Here is an 18330-nt window from a genome sequence, read left to right as displayed (position 1 = left end):
CAACACCGCCAAACAAGGCACCACAGGATTTACGCCATTTTTCCTGGTACATGGGCGTGAGGTGATGATGACGATGGACACTGTGTTTCTGTTACATCCTGATGACGTAGAAGATGACTACATCGGCCAGGTGTTAACCAGAGCTGAGGAAGCTCAGCAGTTAGCTTGACTCCACGTGCTGCAGACTTGAGAAAACGGTCACCGAAGGTATGGCGGGAGCCACCGCCTGGTAACTTAGTCTGGACCTTCACTCCTGTTTGGAAGGTTGGTCTCTCTTGAGAAGCTTCTCAGGTGCTACTTTGGACCTTATAAGGTTGTAAGACAGTTGTCTGATGGTACTTATGAAGCTGAAGATGTCGACCTCGACACAAGACGATGAACGATCAGAGATACCGTCCACATCCTTTGAATGAAGCCCTATAAGGATCCTGCAACCCAGGGTAAATTCAAAACTCCAACAACAGCCAACAAACAGAAATGCAACAAAGAAAGTACTGGCAAGGAAAGTTCTAAGAAGATCACCGTCAGGGCAAACATCTGTCATCGGGAGTCGGAGTATGCAGGACTGGTGACTCGTTTCTGGACTAGAAGGACATAACACCAAGACATTGTTCCCTTATGGAGGGAGAAATGTCACAGAAGAAGCTGAGTAGTGCAGTAGCCATAGTCTAATGGTTATGATACTAGATTTCTGCAAGGAGGGTCGTGAGTCCAAAACTCACCTGAACTGAAAATTTTAATTTCTGTATTCGGTTCGAGTACATTCTAGAAGTATCCACAAATGGCAAGAAGCATTGTGCTGGAAAGTTCTGTAGCTGTATATATACCGTATGTGTTCTGGCCAGAGGCAGTTCGCTCCGTACTCCTGTATGTGCAAGTGCTGAATAAATTTTTGTTAAGTGAAGTTAGTGTTCGTCATTCATCTAGGTGACAGTATAAATAAACTGAAAAGACATTGACAGGAGCTTTACAGACAAGAGGAAGTAACTGGAATAAATGAGATAATGACAAAGACAAATATATATTTTTCGATGGGAAAACAGAAATGCTATTTTAAGACTATGCCATCAAGGTGGGATACACACCAGAGTAAAAAGAGTAGCCTGAAGAAGGATCACAGATGCAGATGACTAGACACAGCACAATGGTAATGGAAGATATGAATGCAAATGTTTAATCTGTGTTTTATGGAGCTTTGGGATTCAGTGGAGGTCACTCACACTTCCTATTAAACTGACATGCCTTTTTCCGTACCATACAAAAAATTAACTTAAAAAAATATAAACTAATGCTTCTATTAAATTAAGGAAATAGAATCATTTTGGTGGTCCCGGTGCTCTGGTGTGGGGAGACATAATGTTCCATGGGTGTACTAACCTCCAAAGCTTTGAACACTGTACACTCACTGGTCACTATTATTGTTGCACTGTTCTTCTACCCAATGTGGGTCTTTTCAAGGGTGCATTCAGCATTGACATAATTTCTACGGGTGACAGTGCATGACTGCACTGAAGACCTAGGGTGGAGGAGCTCTTGGAGCAAGAGAGAGAGAAGTATTGCAGCATACCTGCATGTACCAATGACCATCCAGGAATTGTCAACCAAACTGTTGGAGGAATGGAATGCTCTACCACAAGAACTCCTTACCAGACTTGTGGTCAGCAGGTGAGCATGTTGCAGAGCATCTATTATCATCCATGGTGATCACGCATCCCATTAAGAACCACATCCTGCCTTTTGAAACATCGCACTGACTTCAGAGTAATTATTGCCTTTGAATAAATGTGTTACTTCTGTTTGTGTATTTCTTTCTGTTATCTTGTGTATTATACTGTATAAGTTCTTTCTATGAATGATCCATCTTTCATCAGGCTATGTTACTTGGTGGTGACATATCTTGTGAAAGTTCTTAAGCTTTGACACCAGTGCAACCATAACAGATATTTACCAGTGCAAGAATGCCTTGGTGGAGAACCATTTTTTACCAACACATAGTAATGGAGTTTAAATATTAAGTGTCTTAAATTCTTTTCTTGAAGAGAATAAATTACTGGAGGACTGCCTTGTTATTCTGATTGATTTAGCTAAGGACATGAATAGTATAATTAATGGGGCTGTACACCTTATTAAAATACCACAAAAAATTGATTAGTGGCTGCTGAATGATCCACAGACAAGCACTAGATGCAAAAAGTTATGTCTCAGTTATAAGAATGCTCTTGACTACGTCATCAGAATCGTTAACATCATAAAAGCACAGCCACAAAATAACTGTTTATTCAAAATACTATGTGAGAATATGGGAAGTGCACTCACATCTCTTCTTTTACATACAGAAGCCAGTGGTTATTTCAGTGCAAGACAACTGTATTTTTTAGTTGAGGCACAAGATGCTAAATACCTGTTTAGAGTGCAATTTCATATTGAAAGGTCCACTATTTTATGGAAATTGGCAGCTTCATGTTGTCTATTTAAGCAGTATATTTGCAAAGTTCAAGGAACTTAGTTTAACCCCTCAATGCAAAGAAGTAAATGTATTTATGACCCAAGAAAAAAATTTTACTTTCATGAGAGAGAGTAAACTTTAGACAATTTTTATGTGCTTCAAAAGGTTTGATTGTTTCTCAACAATAATAGGCTTTTTAGAATTACCATGGAGTTCAGACAAGACAGACATTTATTGAAGAAGTTATTCAGCACCTGAGAGGTTTCAACGAAGCTTTTAATCAGTATTTTCCAAATGGATACCAGATTAAATATTAAAATTAAATGTGAATTAAAAATCAATATATTGTTAATGCATGATCTTTGACCTAGTCAGCAGAAGAAATCATAACCTTTATTGAGTTGACATCTGACTTACCATCGGCATAAAAATTAAAATTAATTCTATTAGCACAATTCTAGTGTATTTTGAAAGATTTATATCAACAGTTGTTGCAAAAGAGTAGCCACGTGGGATTAGCCGAGCGGTCTAAGACGCTGCAGCCATGGACTGGGCGACTAATCCCGGTGGAGGTTCGAGCCCTCCCTCGGGCATGGGTGCGTGTGTTTGTCGTTAGGATAATCTAGGTTAAGTAGAGTGTAAGCTTAGGGACTGATGACCTTAGCAGTTAAGTCCCATAAGATTCCACACACATTTTAACATTTTTTGCAAAAGAGCTTGTTTGTACTTTCAATATTTGCACTAACTGCGCACTGAGAGACTGAATGCAACTTTTTGGGAATGGAGGCATTTGATGTGGCAAGAAAAGTATACAAGTGGAGGAAATATGAATGGGGAAACATCATAGTGACAAAACAGGCCTCAAATGGGGAAATGGGTGACACTGACTGAGGGCATACTGTAATGCCCTGGCACTTGGGAATGAACATCTTGGAAACATGAAAGCTGATTGACTGCTCGCTTACTACTGTCATGAGTATCAGTTGAAAGTGGTTGAAAGATGATGAAAGCATAAGTAGGTGACAAGGTCTTGGACATCCACACCTCGTCATGGATCATGTGGGCTTGCCCGCTATGTCAAGCAGGATAAGAGATGATCTGTGGCAGATCTAACAACAGAGTGCAAAGCTGGTGCAGACACAAGTGTTTGAAAGCACACTGTTCGGCACACATTCTTGAAAATGGGGACCCATAGCAGACAACTCCTGCATGTTCCCATGTTGACCCATCCAAATCAACAATTTTGATTGCAATGGTCACAGAACCATTGAGGATCAATGAAAACAAATTACCTGATTTCATAAATCACATTTCTTGTTATAACCAGTTGATGCTTGTGTCGGAATATACAATCATCCAGGTAAACAGCTGCTCAAAACATGTTCTGCACAATAGATGCAGGCTTATAAAGACAGTAATATGCTATGGAGGGCATCTACTTAGGCTTTCACACAGCATGTGGTAGTAATTGAAGGTATCATGACAGCTGTAGACTCTGTGAACATTGTTGCAGACAGCCTGCATCCTTTCATGCTTGAGGTCTTTCCCGAGGATCATGACATCTTCCAGCAGGATAACTATCATGTTACAAGTCCAGAACTGTACTACGTGTTATGAGGAGCATAATAGTGAACTCATGTTGATGCCTTGGCCATTAAATTTGCCTGATCTGACCTTCATGGAATACATTTGTGAAGATATTGGGCTCCAGCTCCATACCTGAAAAAACCCCTGCCTATAATTTATGGGAAATGCAGGACCCATGTATAGACATTTTGTGTCATATGTCTCCAGAAACCTATAAAGGACTTTTGAATCAATGCCACATAGAACTGCTGTTGTATTACTTTCCAAAGGTTAACCAACATGCTATTACACTGATAGTCACAGTTTGGTCCATCAGTGTATGTGCAAAAGAGGATTCTCAGCTTATGCATCAGCAAAAAATAAATGCCACAATAGACTTCATACCTAATTTGTTATGAGATTTCATCTTTCGTCCATAAAGTCTAATATTAACTATGTCTGTGAAAATAAGAACCAATAATACTCATTTGATTAAGATTTTAATTTCAAAGTCTTTTTTGATTATGTTAGTTTCAATTTGTGTTATTTTAAAAGCTTCCTGGTTAATTTTGAAATTAATTTTTCAAATTGTCATTTTTGTTGTGAACAGTTCATTTACAGTACATTGCATTAAAAACACACTAAAGAAGTAGAACAGGTGTTCCGCAATACAAGCAGACATTGAAAAGGGTCCACTTATAACATAGATTACAAAACATTGGTCTAGAGAGACATGGATAAGCAAATGCACTTGGAACAAATGGCTAGGGAAGCAGGAACAAAAAAAGCGAAAGATTATTGGACTTTCGTAAATGGAATGGACTGAAGGTTGGAAACTCATGATCTGATAAGAATAAATATCATAACATGATGTGGTATATCAGTGACTGGTCTAAAAAAACAGAAGTTTATTACACATTAGCAAAAAATGGCTCTGAGCACTATGGGACTTAACATCTGAGGTCATCAGACCCCTAGAACTTAGAACTATTTAAACCGAACTAACCTAAGGACATCACACACATTCATGCCCAAGGCAGGATTCGAACCTGCGACTGTTGCGGTCACGCGGTTCCAGACTGAAGTGCCCAGAACAGCTCGGCCACACAGGCCGGCACACATTAGCAGATGATGAATGATGAGAAACATAGTAGACATCAAGTTTGTACCACTAGATGGCTTGGATAGTGATCATCAGCTGTTAGTAATGAATATCAAAGAACTGGAGGACATAAAACAAGGAGAAAGGTGAAGAGAGCATCGAAACTAGAAAACACAGAGCATCAAAATTAGAAGACACAAAGTTAAGTGAACAAAATCCAATGAAAACAAAAAATAAAATCTCACTGGGTGAGCTGCAAACTGTGGAAGAGGAATGGAGTAGTTCTAAGAGCACATTTGTTGACTAGCAGCAGAGGTGTGTGAAAAAGCTGATAATATGAAAAGATACAAGACACCCTGGTGGAATTCTTAAGTTAAAGAAGCAGTTCTGAAGAATAATAAAGCATTCTAAGTGTGGTTCTAGTGAAGGACATCAGAAGCAAGGGAAGAACATACAGTGAGAAACCGGAAGGCACAAAAAGTGGCCATTGTGGTTAGAAAAATGATGGTGGTACAGAATAATAAAGAAAATAAAATATGGAACAATCCAAAATCAGAGAAGAGGAATGACAAAAAGTGTAAAAATGATTGATACAGAAAGAAATGAAGTAGAGAAAGAGAATGACCTCAAAGAGTTGGGAGGATATCTTTCGATAATTTGCTGACTCCAGATGGAGTAGTAGAGGAAGATATAGACAAGCTAGTGGGTGAACTGGAAGTGGAACAATGATCTAATGCAGATAGATGTGGAGGAGGCACTGAAGAACATAAAAGGAGGAAATGTACCAGCACTGGATGAAATAAGTATGTAAATCGGCAGAGCAGCACAGGAGGTGGGGACACAGAGGCCATTAGAGTAATGAGTGTTGTACAGATGGAAATGTCAACTCGGTAAGATTGGAAAAAGGGAATAATTGTACCTGCCATCAAGGACAGAAAATGAGAGCATGTAAAGAAAAGTACATATGCCACGGCACAAAGATCTTTGAAAAGATTCTGGAGAGGGAAATCCAGAGCACAGTGGCAAACAGCTGAGAGAAAAACAGTACAGCTCCAGGCTGGGAAGATCCACAGTGGATCTCGTGCTTGCAGTGATACAGCTACAGGATCACCATTATGATTATGAGAGAATATATTGTTGGTCTTACAGGATTTAGAACAAGCATACAACACTGCATCCATATAAAAACTTCTGGAAGCATTAAGTAAGAAGGGAACATGAAGTAAACTGTAATGACAATAAAATAATTGTACCAGGAAAGTGTAAATGGTGTGGCAGTGGAAACAGACAGAAAAGGGTGACTGATATAGAGAAATGGTTTGAAACAAGGAAGAACACTATAGCCATCATATTTCATTATTTTTCCCCTATATCCACATGTAAAATTTTCAGTCCAAAATGTGCCTTCCCCTGAACCTAGGTGTTAAAAGTCGTTGATCTACGAGGCTTCAGAACCTCCAACCCTGCGTATGATCTCCACTTATCTGTATTTTTCATTTTCTTTTCTCTTTTGCTTCCACTGCTTCTATCTCCATCCGTCTCTCTTTCTCTTTTATTGGCACTGACCATCAGTGTCTCGTCTCTTTGGCTCCCACTGCTACTGTCTTCATCTGTCTTTCTTTCTCTTTCACTGACACTTACCTCTCTAACATCACTGTCTCCTCTCTCTTTCTCTCCCACTGCCCTGTCCCCTCTCTCTTCCACCATCATTGTCTCTCTGCTACTCTCTCTCAGCACAAAAAATGTGTAAATATGTTAACATGTCAAAATTTTCGATGAGGGAGGTGCAACAAGTACTGAGGCAGCTGATTCACCACTTTTCTGCCAGACTTTTGAAGAGGGATATATTCATCTTTTTTGTGCTCCTACAGGAGCATTTTTCTGCTGGTTCCCTTCTTTTCCATGGTACAGCATGCTGCTTATATAAAATAAAATCTATATGCCAGTAAACTTTTGGCAATTTATTTATATTAAAGGTGTACAACTTTGCTTCCGCTGTTTTTTTCCCCAACATTTGAGGCTTTAATGAAACAATTTGGTGACACACGTATCATTCAAAGTATTTTCCATCGCTGGCCACTACTTTCTCCCATCTTTTGGGCAGTGTACAAATCCCGCATCGAGAAAATTGTTCGTCTTTTGTAAGCAATCCACAAATCGATCCAATTTGTGACTTCTTCATGAGATCGGCAGTGTTGGTCAGCCAGGCCATGCGCCATTGATTTAAACAGGTGATAGTCAGAGGGAGCAATGTCTGGATAATATGGCAGGTGGGGTAGGACTTCCCCTTTGAACATTTCCAAGTACATTTTGACCTCTTTTGCAACGTGGGATCGAGTGTTGTCATGCTGCAAAATCACTTTATCGTGCCTCTCGCTGTATTGCAGCCCTCTGCCTTTAAATGCTCTGCTCAAATGCATTAATTGCATTTGATAATGAGAACCTGTGATTGTTTCACTTGGTTTTAACACATCATAGCACATGACGCTGAGCTAGCCCCACCAAATGCAGAGCATGATCTTGGAGCCGTGAATGTTCAGTCTGGCCTTCGACGTGGAAGCATGGCTGGGAAATTCTCATGATTTTTTGTGTTTAGGGTTATCGTAATGAACCCAATTTTCGTCCCCGGTCACAATCCGATGCAGAAATCCCTTCCGTTTTTGCCTCAGAAGCAACTGCTCACAAACACCATTTAACGTCTCTCGGTTTCAGCTCACATGGGACGCAAGTTCCTTCTTTCTGAATCATGCCCATAGCCTTGAGACGTTTTGAAATGGCTTGCTGTGTCACTCCCACTAATCGTCCCAATTCTTCTTGAGTTTGATGCAAGTCTTCACTCAGCAATGTCTCCAATTCTGCATCTTCGTAAACATTCTCTTCCACCAAAATGCCGGTCTACGATGTTAAAATCACCGTTCTTGAAACGTTGAAAACATTCACGACACATTCTTTCACTAATAGCATCGTTACCCGAAGTACTTGAGAGCATTCGATGAGACTCAGCTGCTGTTTTCTTCATACTGAAACAAAACAGTAACACCTCCCGCAAATGACAAGAATTAGGCTCGTAAATTGACATCTTCAATCAAGAACAACTTTACGATGCAGACACAAATCGACTAATTATTTGAATGAGGTTATGTTGACTCCAAGCTAACTGCCTGAAGTCTGTGATCTGTTTCTTTCGACTGCTACTTACCGCTGTCGGCACCTATCAGCAAACGGAAGCAGAGCTGTACACCTTGTACTTGTAAAGGAACAGATAAAAAATCTACTCACCAAGCTGCAGCAGGTGCGCACACACACACACACACACACACACACACACACACACACACACACAAAAGAGTTTAACTTTTACAAGCTTTCAGAGCCAGAGGCTCCTTCTTCTGTCAGAAGAGATGAAGGGGAAGAAGAAGGGTGAAGGAAAAGGACTGCAGAGGTTTAGGGAAAGGTGTACAGTACACAAAAGTCAACCAGACCCCTGGGTCAGTGGAGACTTACCATACGGGATGAGAAGGAAAGACTGATTGTTAGGGACTGCCCAACCCCAACAATCAGACCTTCTTTGTCATCCTGTCTGGTAAGTCTCCCCTGACCCATCGTTCTGTGTGACTTTTCTGAACTGTAGCCCTTTCCCTAAACCTGTCCAGTCCTTTTCCTTCACCCCTCTTTCTTCTCCTTCAACTCTTCAGTCAGAAGAAGAAGCCACTGGCTCCAAAAGCTTGTAAAAGTTAAACCCTTTTGAGTGTGTATTTGCCTGCCGCCTCTTGGTGAGTAGTTTTTTTATCTATCCATTTACATTATACAGTCAATAATTGATTATTTTCATTGTTATGTTTGTATACTTTAAAGTATATAAACAACAAATAAGTACGCATAAGGTTAACACAAAATGGTTTGCTTTACATTTTTTTCTGGATATTTTGGTCATTGATCACAATTATTTGAAAATGCCTGGCTTGTGATTTGGATCTCAAACAAGTAAAAATGTTATTAGAAATATTTTATTGAATTTGCTATCTTTCAAATTGTACATAATTTTTGACAATCATTTTAAGTTCTTTTAAAGCTTGTTAACACCTTTTCTTAGCTCATTTTCTGGTCACTGCACTACCGCCTTGCTCATATTTGTACAGGTTTGAAGTGCCCATTACACAGAGGCACTGCATCATAATGTTTTACTGGTGAAAAAATACTGACTAAAAACACAGTTTGGTGGCCTCAGAACCCTTGCCGTGGGGTCGCTAAGTCAGTTAAAACTACATTTACGCCACAGAATGGATATTACATGGACAAGAACAGTAACTTTGAACCACGGGAGCTCAGTAATGGATAATGATATCAAAAAAATGTTTCAGTGTTGTCCAAGGACATCATCCTAAGAACATACAGTAAAAATTTCGAAGATTTGCCACAAATAGAAATTACAGGAGTGTCCATCCGCACAACTGGTACTTTTTGTACCCAAAAATAACAGTTTTTTGGGAGTTTCTCAGAAACTATCCATGAACAAATGGTGCTTTTATAAGCCACCTAAGGTCTACACTAGATCACACCTAAGGCAAAAAAAGCAACCAATTTGCTCAATTTGCCTGGACTGGAGGAAGTGTATAATGTTTAAATTTTGACCCTGTAATTTTGGATAGTGACAATATGCCTGTTCTTACAATAGGTAACAAATTGTCACTAGACCAAGAGCTATCCAAAACACTTGATCACTTATCTCTGGGACCAATAGAAGCTGATATATAACCACCCTGAAAAATTGCACTTCCACATGCATCTTTTGGGAGCATATTTGTATAGGCATTTAGAGAGAATGAGGGAGATGAGGATGTCTAGGAAGCTGTACAAGATGAAGATGGAGGGCAAGAGAGCAACAGGAACGCCACGTGACAAGTGGCTGAATCAGTGGAAGAAAGCATACAGAGGAGGGAAGACTGGGCCAGAGTCACGAAGACTGGAGACTGAATTGTCGGTGTTCCAAGAAAACCCTACTATTAGTGGGAAACTGTATACAATGAAGATGATGATTTCAATGTGATAGTCATCAAGCTATTTGGCGTGGACCACTATTTGTAAAGTGATATTCTGATAAGTAGGATACACCTGCTAATGCTCTGTTTGACATTTTACTGTCTAGTATGGATACTAGGCATCTGAATGACTGAGCAGATATTTGAAGCCTGCTGCTGCCGAATAGTGGAATTGAAGTCCAATCATACCCTCTCAATGTCCCCTTTATGAAACTGTAATTTGTGATCTTACACAGTACAAGATGTTATTTGATGAGAATAATTCAACATTTCCTGGCAATTTCATGGGAAAAGATTAAAAGTGTTAGCCTTTCAGTAAAGCACCAACCAGCATTTATGTGCCTTTGTCACAGTTCTTCTGACTGGCTCACTTACTCTGGTTGCTGGGTGGAAACAAAACAAATTTTGTCATCAAATTTCTCATGAACTGCAAGGTATTAAGGAATTTTGGTTCTTCCCCAAGTGAGTTCTGGTCTCCATTGCAACTTTTACATGTTATAGGGAACATAAACAAAAAATGTTTTGACACTAATTAAATTCAGCAATGATAATCACACAAAGGATGGAAAAAAGTCATAGAGGTGGAAATATCACACCACGATCTGAGAGGACGTTTGCCACACTATTTGCACTAAAACTCTTTGAAATGCTGCAAGAAATGAAGCATGCATGATTCGTCACTTAAGCATGCACAATGTTCTGAATAATGAAGTGTCAACACCAGCAGATAGAGAACAAGGTGTATCTTTTCATAGTAATTTTGGTTTGAGTTTTACATTTCCCTGCTCTGATGGACTAAAATATTGAGCTAATGGGATGTGGATAGAAGATGTTACAAAATATGCATTACCAAAATGAATACATATTGCTGAAAACCATAATGCATGAAACTGTCTCAGAGAGGGTTTAAATGGCAGCAGGTATTTAATGTCTGACTGCAATGAAATGCTAGAATGTGTAACTGACTGAAAGTGCTTTAAGTTCTGATTAATGCAATTATTTCTTAACGACTAAAGAGAGAGAAAGAGCCAGAGGAAGACACACTGAGGTGACAAAGTCATGGGATAGTGATACGCACATATACTTATGGTGGTAGTATTGCATACACAAGGTATAAAAGGGCAGTGCACTGACAGAGCGTGTAATGGGACACCCACCTCTAACATTAACTTTTTGTTACAGAAATAACCGACACCAGGATTAATCTCGAATCTCGTACAGGTGAACATTATTTCAGCTATTTCACTAAAAGAATTTCATATGATTTTTGTATACGATGTATTATATTTCAGGTTAAAATGTATAAAAATAAATTAATTTGTTACAATTGATATGTACTAACAGTTAAAATTACTCTTCTTTTAAAAATATTTGTAAATAAAATAGAAAGAAACTTCCACATGGGAAAAATATATTAAAAACAAAGATTCCAAGACTTACCAAGTGGGAAAGTGCCGGTAGATAGGCACAATGAATAAAACACACAAACACACACACAGAATTTCGAGCTTTCGCAACCGGCGGCTGCTTCGTCAGGAAAGAGGGAAGGAAAAGGAAAGATGAAAGGATGTGGGTTTTAAGGGAGAGGGTAAGGAGTCATTCCAATCCCGGGAGCGGAAAGACTTACCTTAGGGGAAAAAAAGGATAGGTATATACTCGCACGCGCGCACACACACACACACACACACACACACACACACACACACACACACACACACACACACACACACATATCCATCCATACATACACAGACACAAGCAGATGTCTCCTTGTGTCTGTGTATGTATGTGTGTGTGTGTGTGTGTGTGTGTGTGTGTGTGTGTGTGTGTGTGTGGGCGCGCGTGCGCGCTCGAGTATATACCTATCCTTTTTCCCCCTAAGGTAAGTCTTTCCGCTGCCGGGATTGGAATGACTCCTTACCCTCTCCCTTAAAACCCACATCCTTTCATCTTTCCTTTTCCTTCCCTCTTTCCTGACGAAGCAGCCGCCAGTTGCGAAAGCTCGAAATTCTGTGTGTGTGTTTTATTCATTGTGCCTATCTACCGGCGCTTTCCCGCTTGGTAAGTCTTGGAATCTTTGTTTTTAATATATTTCAAAATATTTGAAATTACAAAATGTCTGGTACACTTAAAATTCATATTATTAATTGCACAATCTAACACTAATTATTAAATTTATTTCTGGATTCATTTATAAATAATGTTATATCTTGGTGATGATTCTTCTTTTGTCAAGAACGCTTGTAAATTCTTTTGCTTTGTAAACTCTTTGGAATATTCTGAGTACCACAGAATGTAAGCAGTAGTGGACATTTCTCTGATGGAGACAGACCTATTTATGTGATCGTCACTAAAAATGTAATTTGGAATATTAAGTGGAAATTGTAAAAATGGTATGATATTTAATAATGTGACAAAATATAAAATTCAAGACATACACAGGCAAATCTTCATCAGTTATTTAGTCATCAGGAACCTACACTGTTAAATCAAAATTTCAGCCACAAGAGTGTACCTCTAGATGCAAGACTTGGAGCCAACAAGAAGAGAAAATGAAGATAAGTAAAAAGTTTTTGTTTTGTATATCTTACACCTCTCAAAGCTTTAGAAAATAATGAAGAGACTAAGAGAAATTTAATGGTTATGAATGGGAGGATAAGATTACAAGCTGTCATTTGTTCTCAAGTGATTCATGTGAAATGGTCGATGACATGATTATGGTCACACGATGTAAATTAACAGCTTCGAACACAGAATGGTAGTTGGAGCTAGAGGCATGGAATATTCCATTTAGGAAATCTTCAGGGAATTCAGCATAACAAGATCCGCAGTGTCAAGCATGTGGCAAAAAATACCAAATTTCAGGCATTACCACAGACAATGCAGTGACCTGTGGCCTTCACTTAACGAAGGAGAGCAATGGCATTTCTGTAGTTTTCAGTGCTAACTGACAAGCAACACTGCATGAAATAACTGCAGAAATCAATGAAGGACATGCGAGGAATGTAACTATTAGGACACTGCGGTGAAATATGGCATTAATGGGCTTTGGCAGTAGATAACCAATGTAAGTGCCTTTGCCAACAGCGTGAAACTGCCTGCAGTGCCTCTCCTGGGCTTGTGACTATATTGGTTGAACCTTAGTAGACAGGAAAACTGTGGCCTTTAAGAACTGATGGTGTGGTGCAGACCCAAGAAGCCATGGACCCAAGTTGTCAACAAGGCATTCTGCAAGTAGGTGGTGGCACCATAATGATGTGGGCTGTGTTTACATGAAATGGACTGGGTCCTCTGATCCAACTGAACCAATCATTGACCGAAAATGGTTATGTTTGGCTACTTGGATACCACTTCCCATACAATGATGGAATTTTTATTGGTGACAATGCATAATGTCACCAGGCCACAACTGTTTGCAAGTAGTTTGAAGAACAGGACAATTCGTGTGAGTGATTTAGCCAACCAGATCACCCGACATGAATCCAATCAAATATTTATGGGACACAATCAAAAGATCAGTTCATACACAAAATCCTTCACAGGCAGCCCTTTATCAGTCATGGATGGCTCAGTATTTCTGCAGGGGACTTCCAACAACTTGTTGAGCTCATGCCATCTCAAGTTGCTGAACTGTACCGGGCAAAAGGAGGTCCAACATGATATTAGGAGGTATCCCATGACTTTTGTTACTTCAATGTATATATTCTATGTTTATTCTGTTGACACGTCCCATATCATAATCATAATGTTTCCCATGAATATGATCTATGGAACCAGTAACCAACTAGTATAACATGGGATGATTTGATAACAGCTTCTACGAGATTACTACAGTGTTATTGCATTAAATGATGAATACATAGATATCACACTGAAGATGCAGTATTATCAATCCAAAATACATTTGCTTTAAGTTATCAAGGCTCAAGCCCATTTTAAAAATAAAATTTGTACTTATATAATAGAGGGAAACATTCCACGTGGAAAAAATATATCTAAAACAAAGATGGTGTGACTTACCAAACGAAAGCGCAGCAGGTTGATAGATACACAAACAAACACAAACATACACACAAAATTCAAGCTTTCGAAACCAAAGGTTGCTTCATCAGGAAATGGGGAAAGAGAGGGAAAGACGAAAGGATGTGGGTTTTAAGGGAGAGGGTAAGGAGTCCAATCCAATCCCGGGAGAGGAAAGACTTACCTTAGGGGGAAAAAAGGACAGGTATACACTCGCGCACACACACACACACACACACATATCCATCCGCACATATACAGTCACAAGCTGTTTGTGCGAGTGTATACCTGTCCTTTTTCCCCTAAGGTAAGTCTTTCCGCTCCCGGGATTGGAATGACTCCTTACCCTCTCCCTTAAAACCCACATCCTTTCGTCTTTCCCTCTCTTTCCCCCTTTCCTGATGAAGCAACCATTGGTTGCGAAAGCTTGAATTTTGTGTTTATGTTTGTGTATCTATCAACATGCCAGCGCTTTCATTTGGTAAGTCACATCATCTTTGTTTTTAGATATATATTTGTACTTATTTTAAACAAAGATTCCATGACTTACCAAGCGGGAAAGCGCTAGTAGATAGGCACAATAAAAACACACACACACACACACACACACACACACACACACACACACAAAAAAAAAATTTCGAGCTTTCACAACTGGTGGTTGCTTCGTCAGGAAAGAGAGAAGGAGAGGGAAAGATAAAAGGATGTGGGTTTTAAGGGAGAGGGTAAGGAGTCATTCCAATCCCAGGAGTGGAAAGACTTACCTTAGGGGGAAAAAAGATAGGTACACACACACACACACACACACACACACACACACACACACACACACACACATCCATCCACACATATACAGACACAAGCAGACATATTTAAAGGCAAAGAGTTTGGGCAGAGATGTCAGTCGAGGCGGAGGTGTGTGCTAGTGTATACCTGTCCTTTTTTCCCCCTAAGGTAAGTCTTCCACCTCGACTGACATCTCTGCTCAAACTCTTTGCCTTTAAATATGTCTGCTTGTGTCTGTATATATGTGGAATAAAAGATTTCAATTTTAAAGCCTCCTTGTAAAACTGATAATGTATACATGCATAAGCTTGTTTTTATAATAGACAACTGATAATTACTGATCTTCACTGCTTATATCAATGTAAGCATTTATATTTTAGTGGTAGTGCTATTAATAAAACCTTGCACCTCAATATACTTTTAAACAAAAGCTATAACAACATTCAGAGCTGATTATCGTATGATCAGTCAATATATAAGTAAATAACATACACTGGATACTGCAATACATGAAGGTATTTTCCAAATTCACCAAAATAAATAGAGTACAGCCGACATTTAAATGAGCCTAGCACATAGGCTGCTGCAGGTGGGGAAGGACATGTTGGGGGGGGGGGGGGGGGGGAATGACAAGCCCCACCTCTTCCTAATAGGCCAAGCAGCACCCTGGAATCCTTGACAGGCAACAGAAGATGTGCAGGAATTTTATGGATCTGTCGAAGGCATTTAGCAGTGAGAGTCAGTGCAAGCTAATGGAGTAGCTTTATCAGTATGAGATTTGAGGGAAATGTTTTCACACTACAATCTCATATAGGGTAAATAGGAAATGAAGCACCCCAACCAGACCTATTAGGTACTCGAGAAAATATAATCAATTACAGCTCTGTGCCACAAACTGTCAAAAACAATGTATCACACGATTCCAGACTCAGGCCTCTATCACTTATTCTCCACAAAACAATTTCCCACACAACGTCAATCAGGCACAAAGAATGTATGCTGATGACATAAGAATTATCGCTACAGTTCAGGCAAAGGAGGAACTTGAAAATGAAGCAGTCCTGGATATTGAAAACATTTATAAGTTTTTACTGAAAACAATGTTTTTAAATACATTTCAAACCAACCAGAGTGTAATGTTGAAGTATTATAATAAATAGTGAAGCAGTTAGTAAAGTAATCTGGCTTAAGTTATTAAAAACGAATACATAAAAGTATTGGTACTATTTCCAGAACGAATGCAGCTGAGTGAGCACCATCCAAAACTGTGTGGCAGCCTAGGACTTGCACAGGAACTGTGACCTTAAGCAGGCAAATGCTCTACCTCTAAGTTATCCAGACACAATTCATGACCAGCCTTTACAGCTAACACGAATGATTTGTTGAGGATGACATGACCTCCTCTTCTGCAGGGTGTATGAACCAGAGGAAGTAAGCTCCAACCAGAGATGCCCAATTAACAGACAGCCACAGGTAAAGTGGTAGCGCAGGATAAACAAGATGCGCTTTCCTTGGGAAGGTGGGCACTACATGAGTGCTCGCTGCTTCATATTACACATCCACAAAAGTAAGAACTTGCACAGGAATGGCTTTATTGTTCATCACGAGATATATTCATTTACAGCACAGGTGAACACGGTACAACAATTGCTTCATGATGGCTTTCGTATGTAAAAGAAACATATTTTTAGAATGCCATCTCACAGTGTTGGACACAATACACTCACATCCCACCTGTCAACCAATTTCTGATAGTCCAGTGTAAAAAGTAAGCACAAAAATCTTCCTGATTCATAAAACAGCAAAGGCTTTGGACTAGAAAGTTCTCAGGACAGTGCACTATGGACTTATGTTCACAGATTTGATATATTCAGTTCGTCTATGGAGAACTGAGTTAGCTGGCAACCACAAATAAATGATTAATTCAGGTAAGGCGTATCACAAAAATAATGTCCAGGCAGTCCCATAGGCAAGTTTTTATACAACATAATACTAGAACAGGTTCTGTATGTTTACATGGTTTTGTATGCCTTTATTAAAAATTTAAATATAGTCAGAAAAGTTATAGTAGAATGTAAATCATTTAGAAGTAGAGAAGACCACTCACTGAATAGTAGAAGCAGTAAGTTGTCAACAGACATGCTAAAAAGAATGAAAACTTTGCTAGCTTTCGGAATATTATGGCAGTGAGAGTAAATGATTACTTATTATGACTTATTCTTTGAAATTACTAAATATTAGAATAAAGGAAATAAAAGGAATGAGTCTCATAGAGAAAAGCATACACCCTAAGAGTGAGTACTTGTAATGTAACAAATCTGTTACATTATAGAATAAAATATATAAGAAATTATATAAACAACATCTTTTATGTGCCAGTTTTTTATCGTAAATACATATTTTTATTCACTATAAATAAAGCCTTCATATAATGTAAAAATGAAAATGCAGTCAGAACATAGAAATGACTTCTGGTTTGATCAGTTTTCTTATAAAACTGTATGGTAAACAAAATACTCTCAGTTGGAAATTGTCAGCTAGAGCCCATATGCAGAGAACAAATAGAATAATATTGATATACTAAAGTAAACAACCACAGGCACTTGCAAAATAAATTCTGTGGAAATATGACAACAAAATCATAAAAGTTTACATGACATATCAGGAAAGCTAGAATGAATCTTTCTGATGTTACAAACTAAGGAAAAAAACACAGGAACACACAGATTTGCTGTCAGTACAGAACCTAAGAAACATATGTGAAAATAAGAAGAAGAAAATAATGAAATATTGATTAAAAATACAGTTGAAAAAATAATCCAACCTTTGTAATCATTCTTCACTCTAGAAAAATAACCATAAACACCATTTCGTGCATGGTACTTTCTGCAAGCAGGTTTTCCAAGGAGGTGAAAGCACTTTTCATTATACACACTTAACTTTGTAGATGATTTGGTGCTTACTAATCTCTTACAGCTTGTATTTATGACACATGAATGAAGCACTATAGTACATAATTTCATCTTAAAAATGTTATATTATGTGCCTTTTTGTGAAAATCACTTAATTTACACTGAAACTGCTTTCATTCTTTGGTCTCACAAGATTCCTAAAGCACAATAATTATGACACTGTTTGATCTTATCATGTGGTGAATGCTTCTGTTACTTGGTGTTTACTTTTCTTGTGGCCTTGAGACACTTAATCTCCTACAGTTGTTATGGTCTATTTGTACGGCTCTTTTTGTCTTCTCTTCACTGCAAGGAAATCTTGCCCTAATTGAGGCCCTTGATGTTTCCAATGTAACAGAATGAATTCAAAGCAGTGATCTCAATAAACTTTCCAACATTTGCCATAAAGTAAGAGGACAC

At 38.8% G+C, this 18330-nt stretch overlaps 1 protein-coding gene across 1 annotated transcript in view; it reads right to left on the bottom strand.

Moving 5' to 3' along the window:
• LOC126268186 (probable 2-oxoglutarate dehydrogenase E1 component DHKTD1 homolog, mitochondrial) overlaps window positions 1-18217 on the bottom strand; it is a 328733-nt gene extending 310516 nt beyond the window's left edge. Inside the window, exon 1 of the mRNA XM_049973793.1 lies at window positions 17784-18217. Within this exon, the coding sequence (XP_049829750.1) occupies window positions 17784-17982 (199 nt within the window). The 5' untranslated portion in view covers window positions 17983-18217. The remainder of the gene's footprint in view (window positions 1-17783) is intronic.
• Between the last annotated feature and the right edge of the window lie 113 nt (window positions 18218-18330).

The sequence above is a fragment of the Schistocerca gregaria genome, chromosome 4, assembly GCF_023897955.1.
Source record: "Schistocerca gregaria isolate iqSchGreg1 chromosome 4, iqSchGreg1.2, whole genome shotgun sequence".
Taxonomy (NCBI): Eukaryota; Metazoa; Arthropoda; class Insecta; order Orthoptera; family Acrididae; genus Schistocerca; species Schistocerca gregaria.
This window is presented reverse-complemented; position numbering and strand designations above follow the sequence as displayed.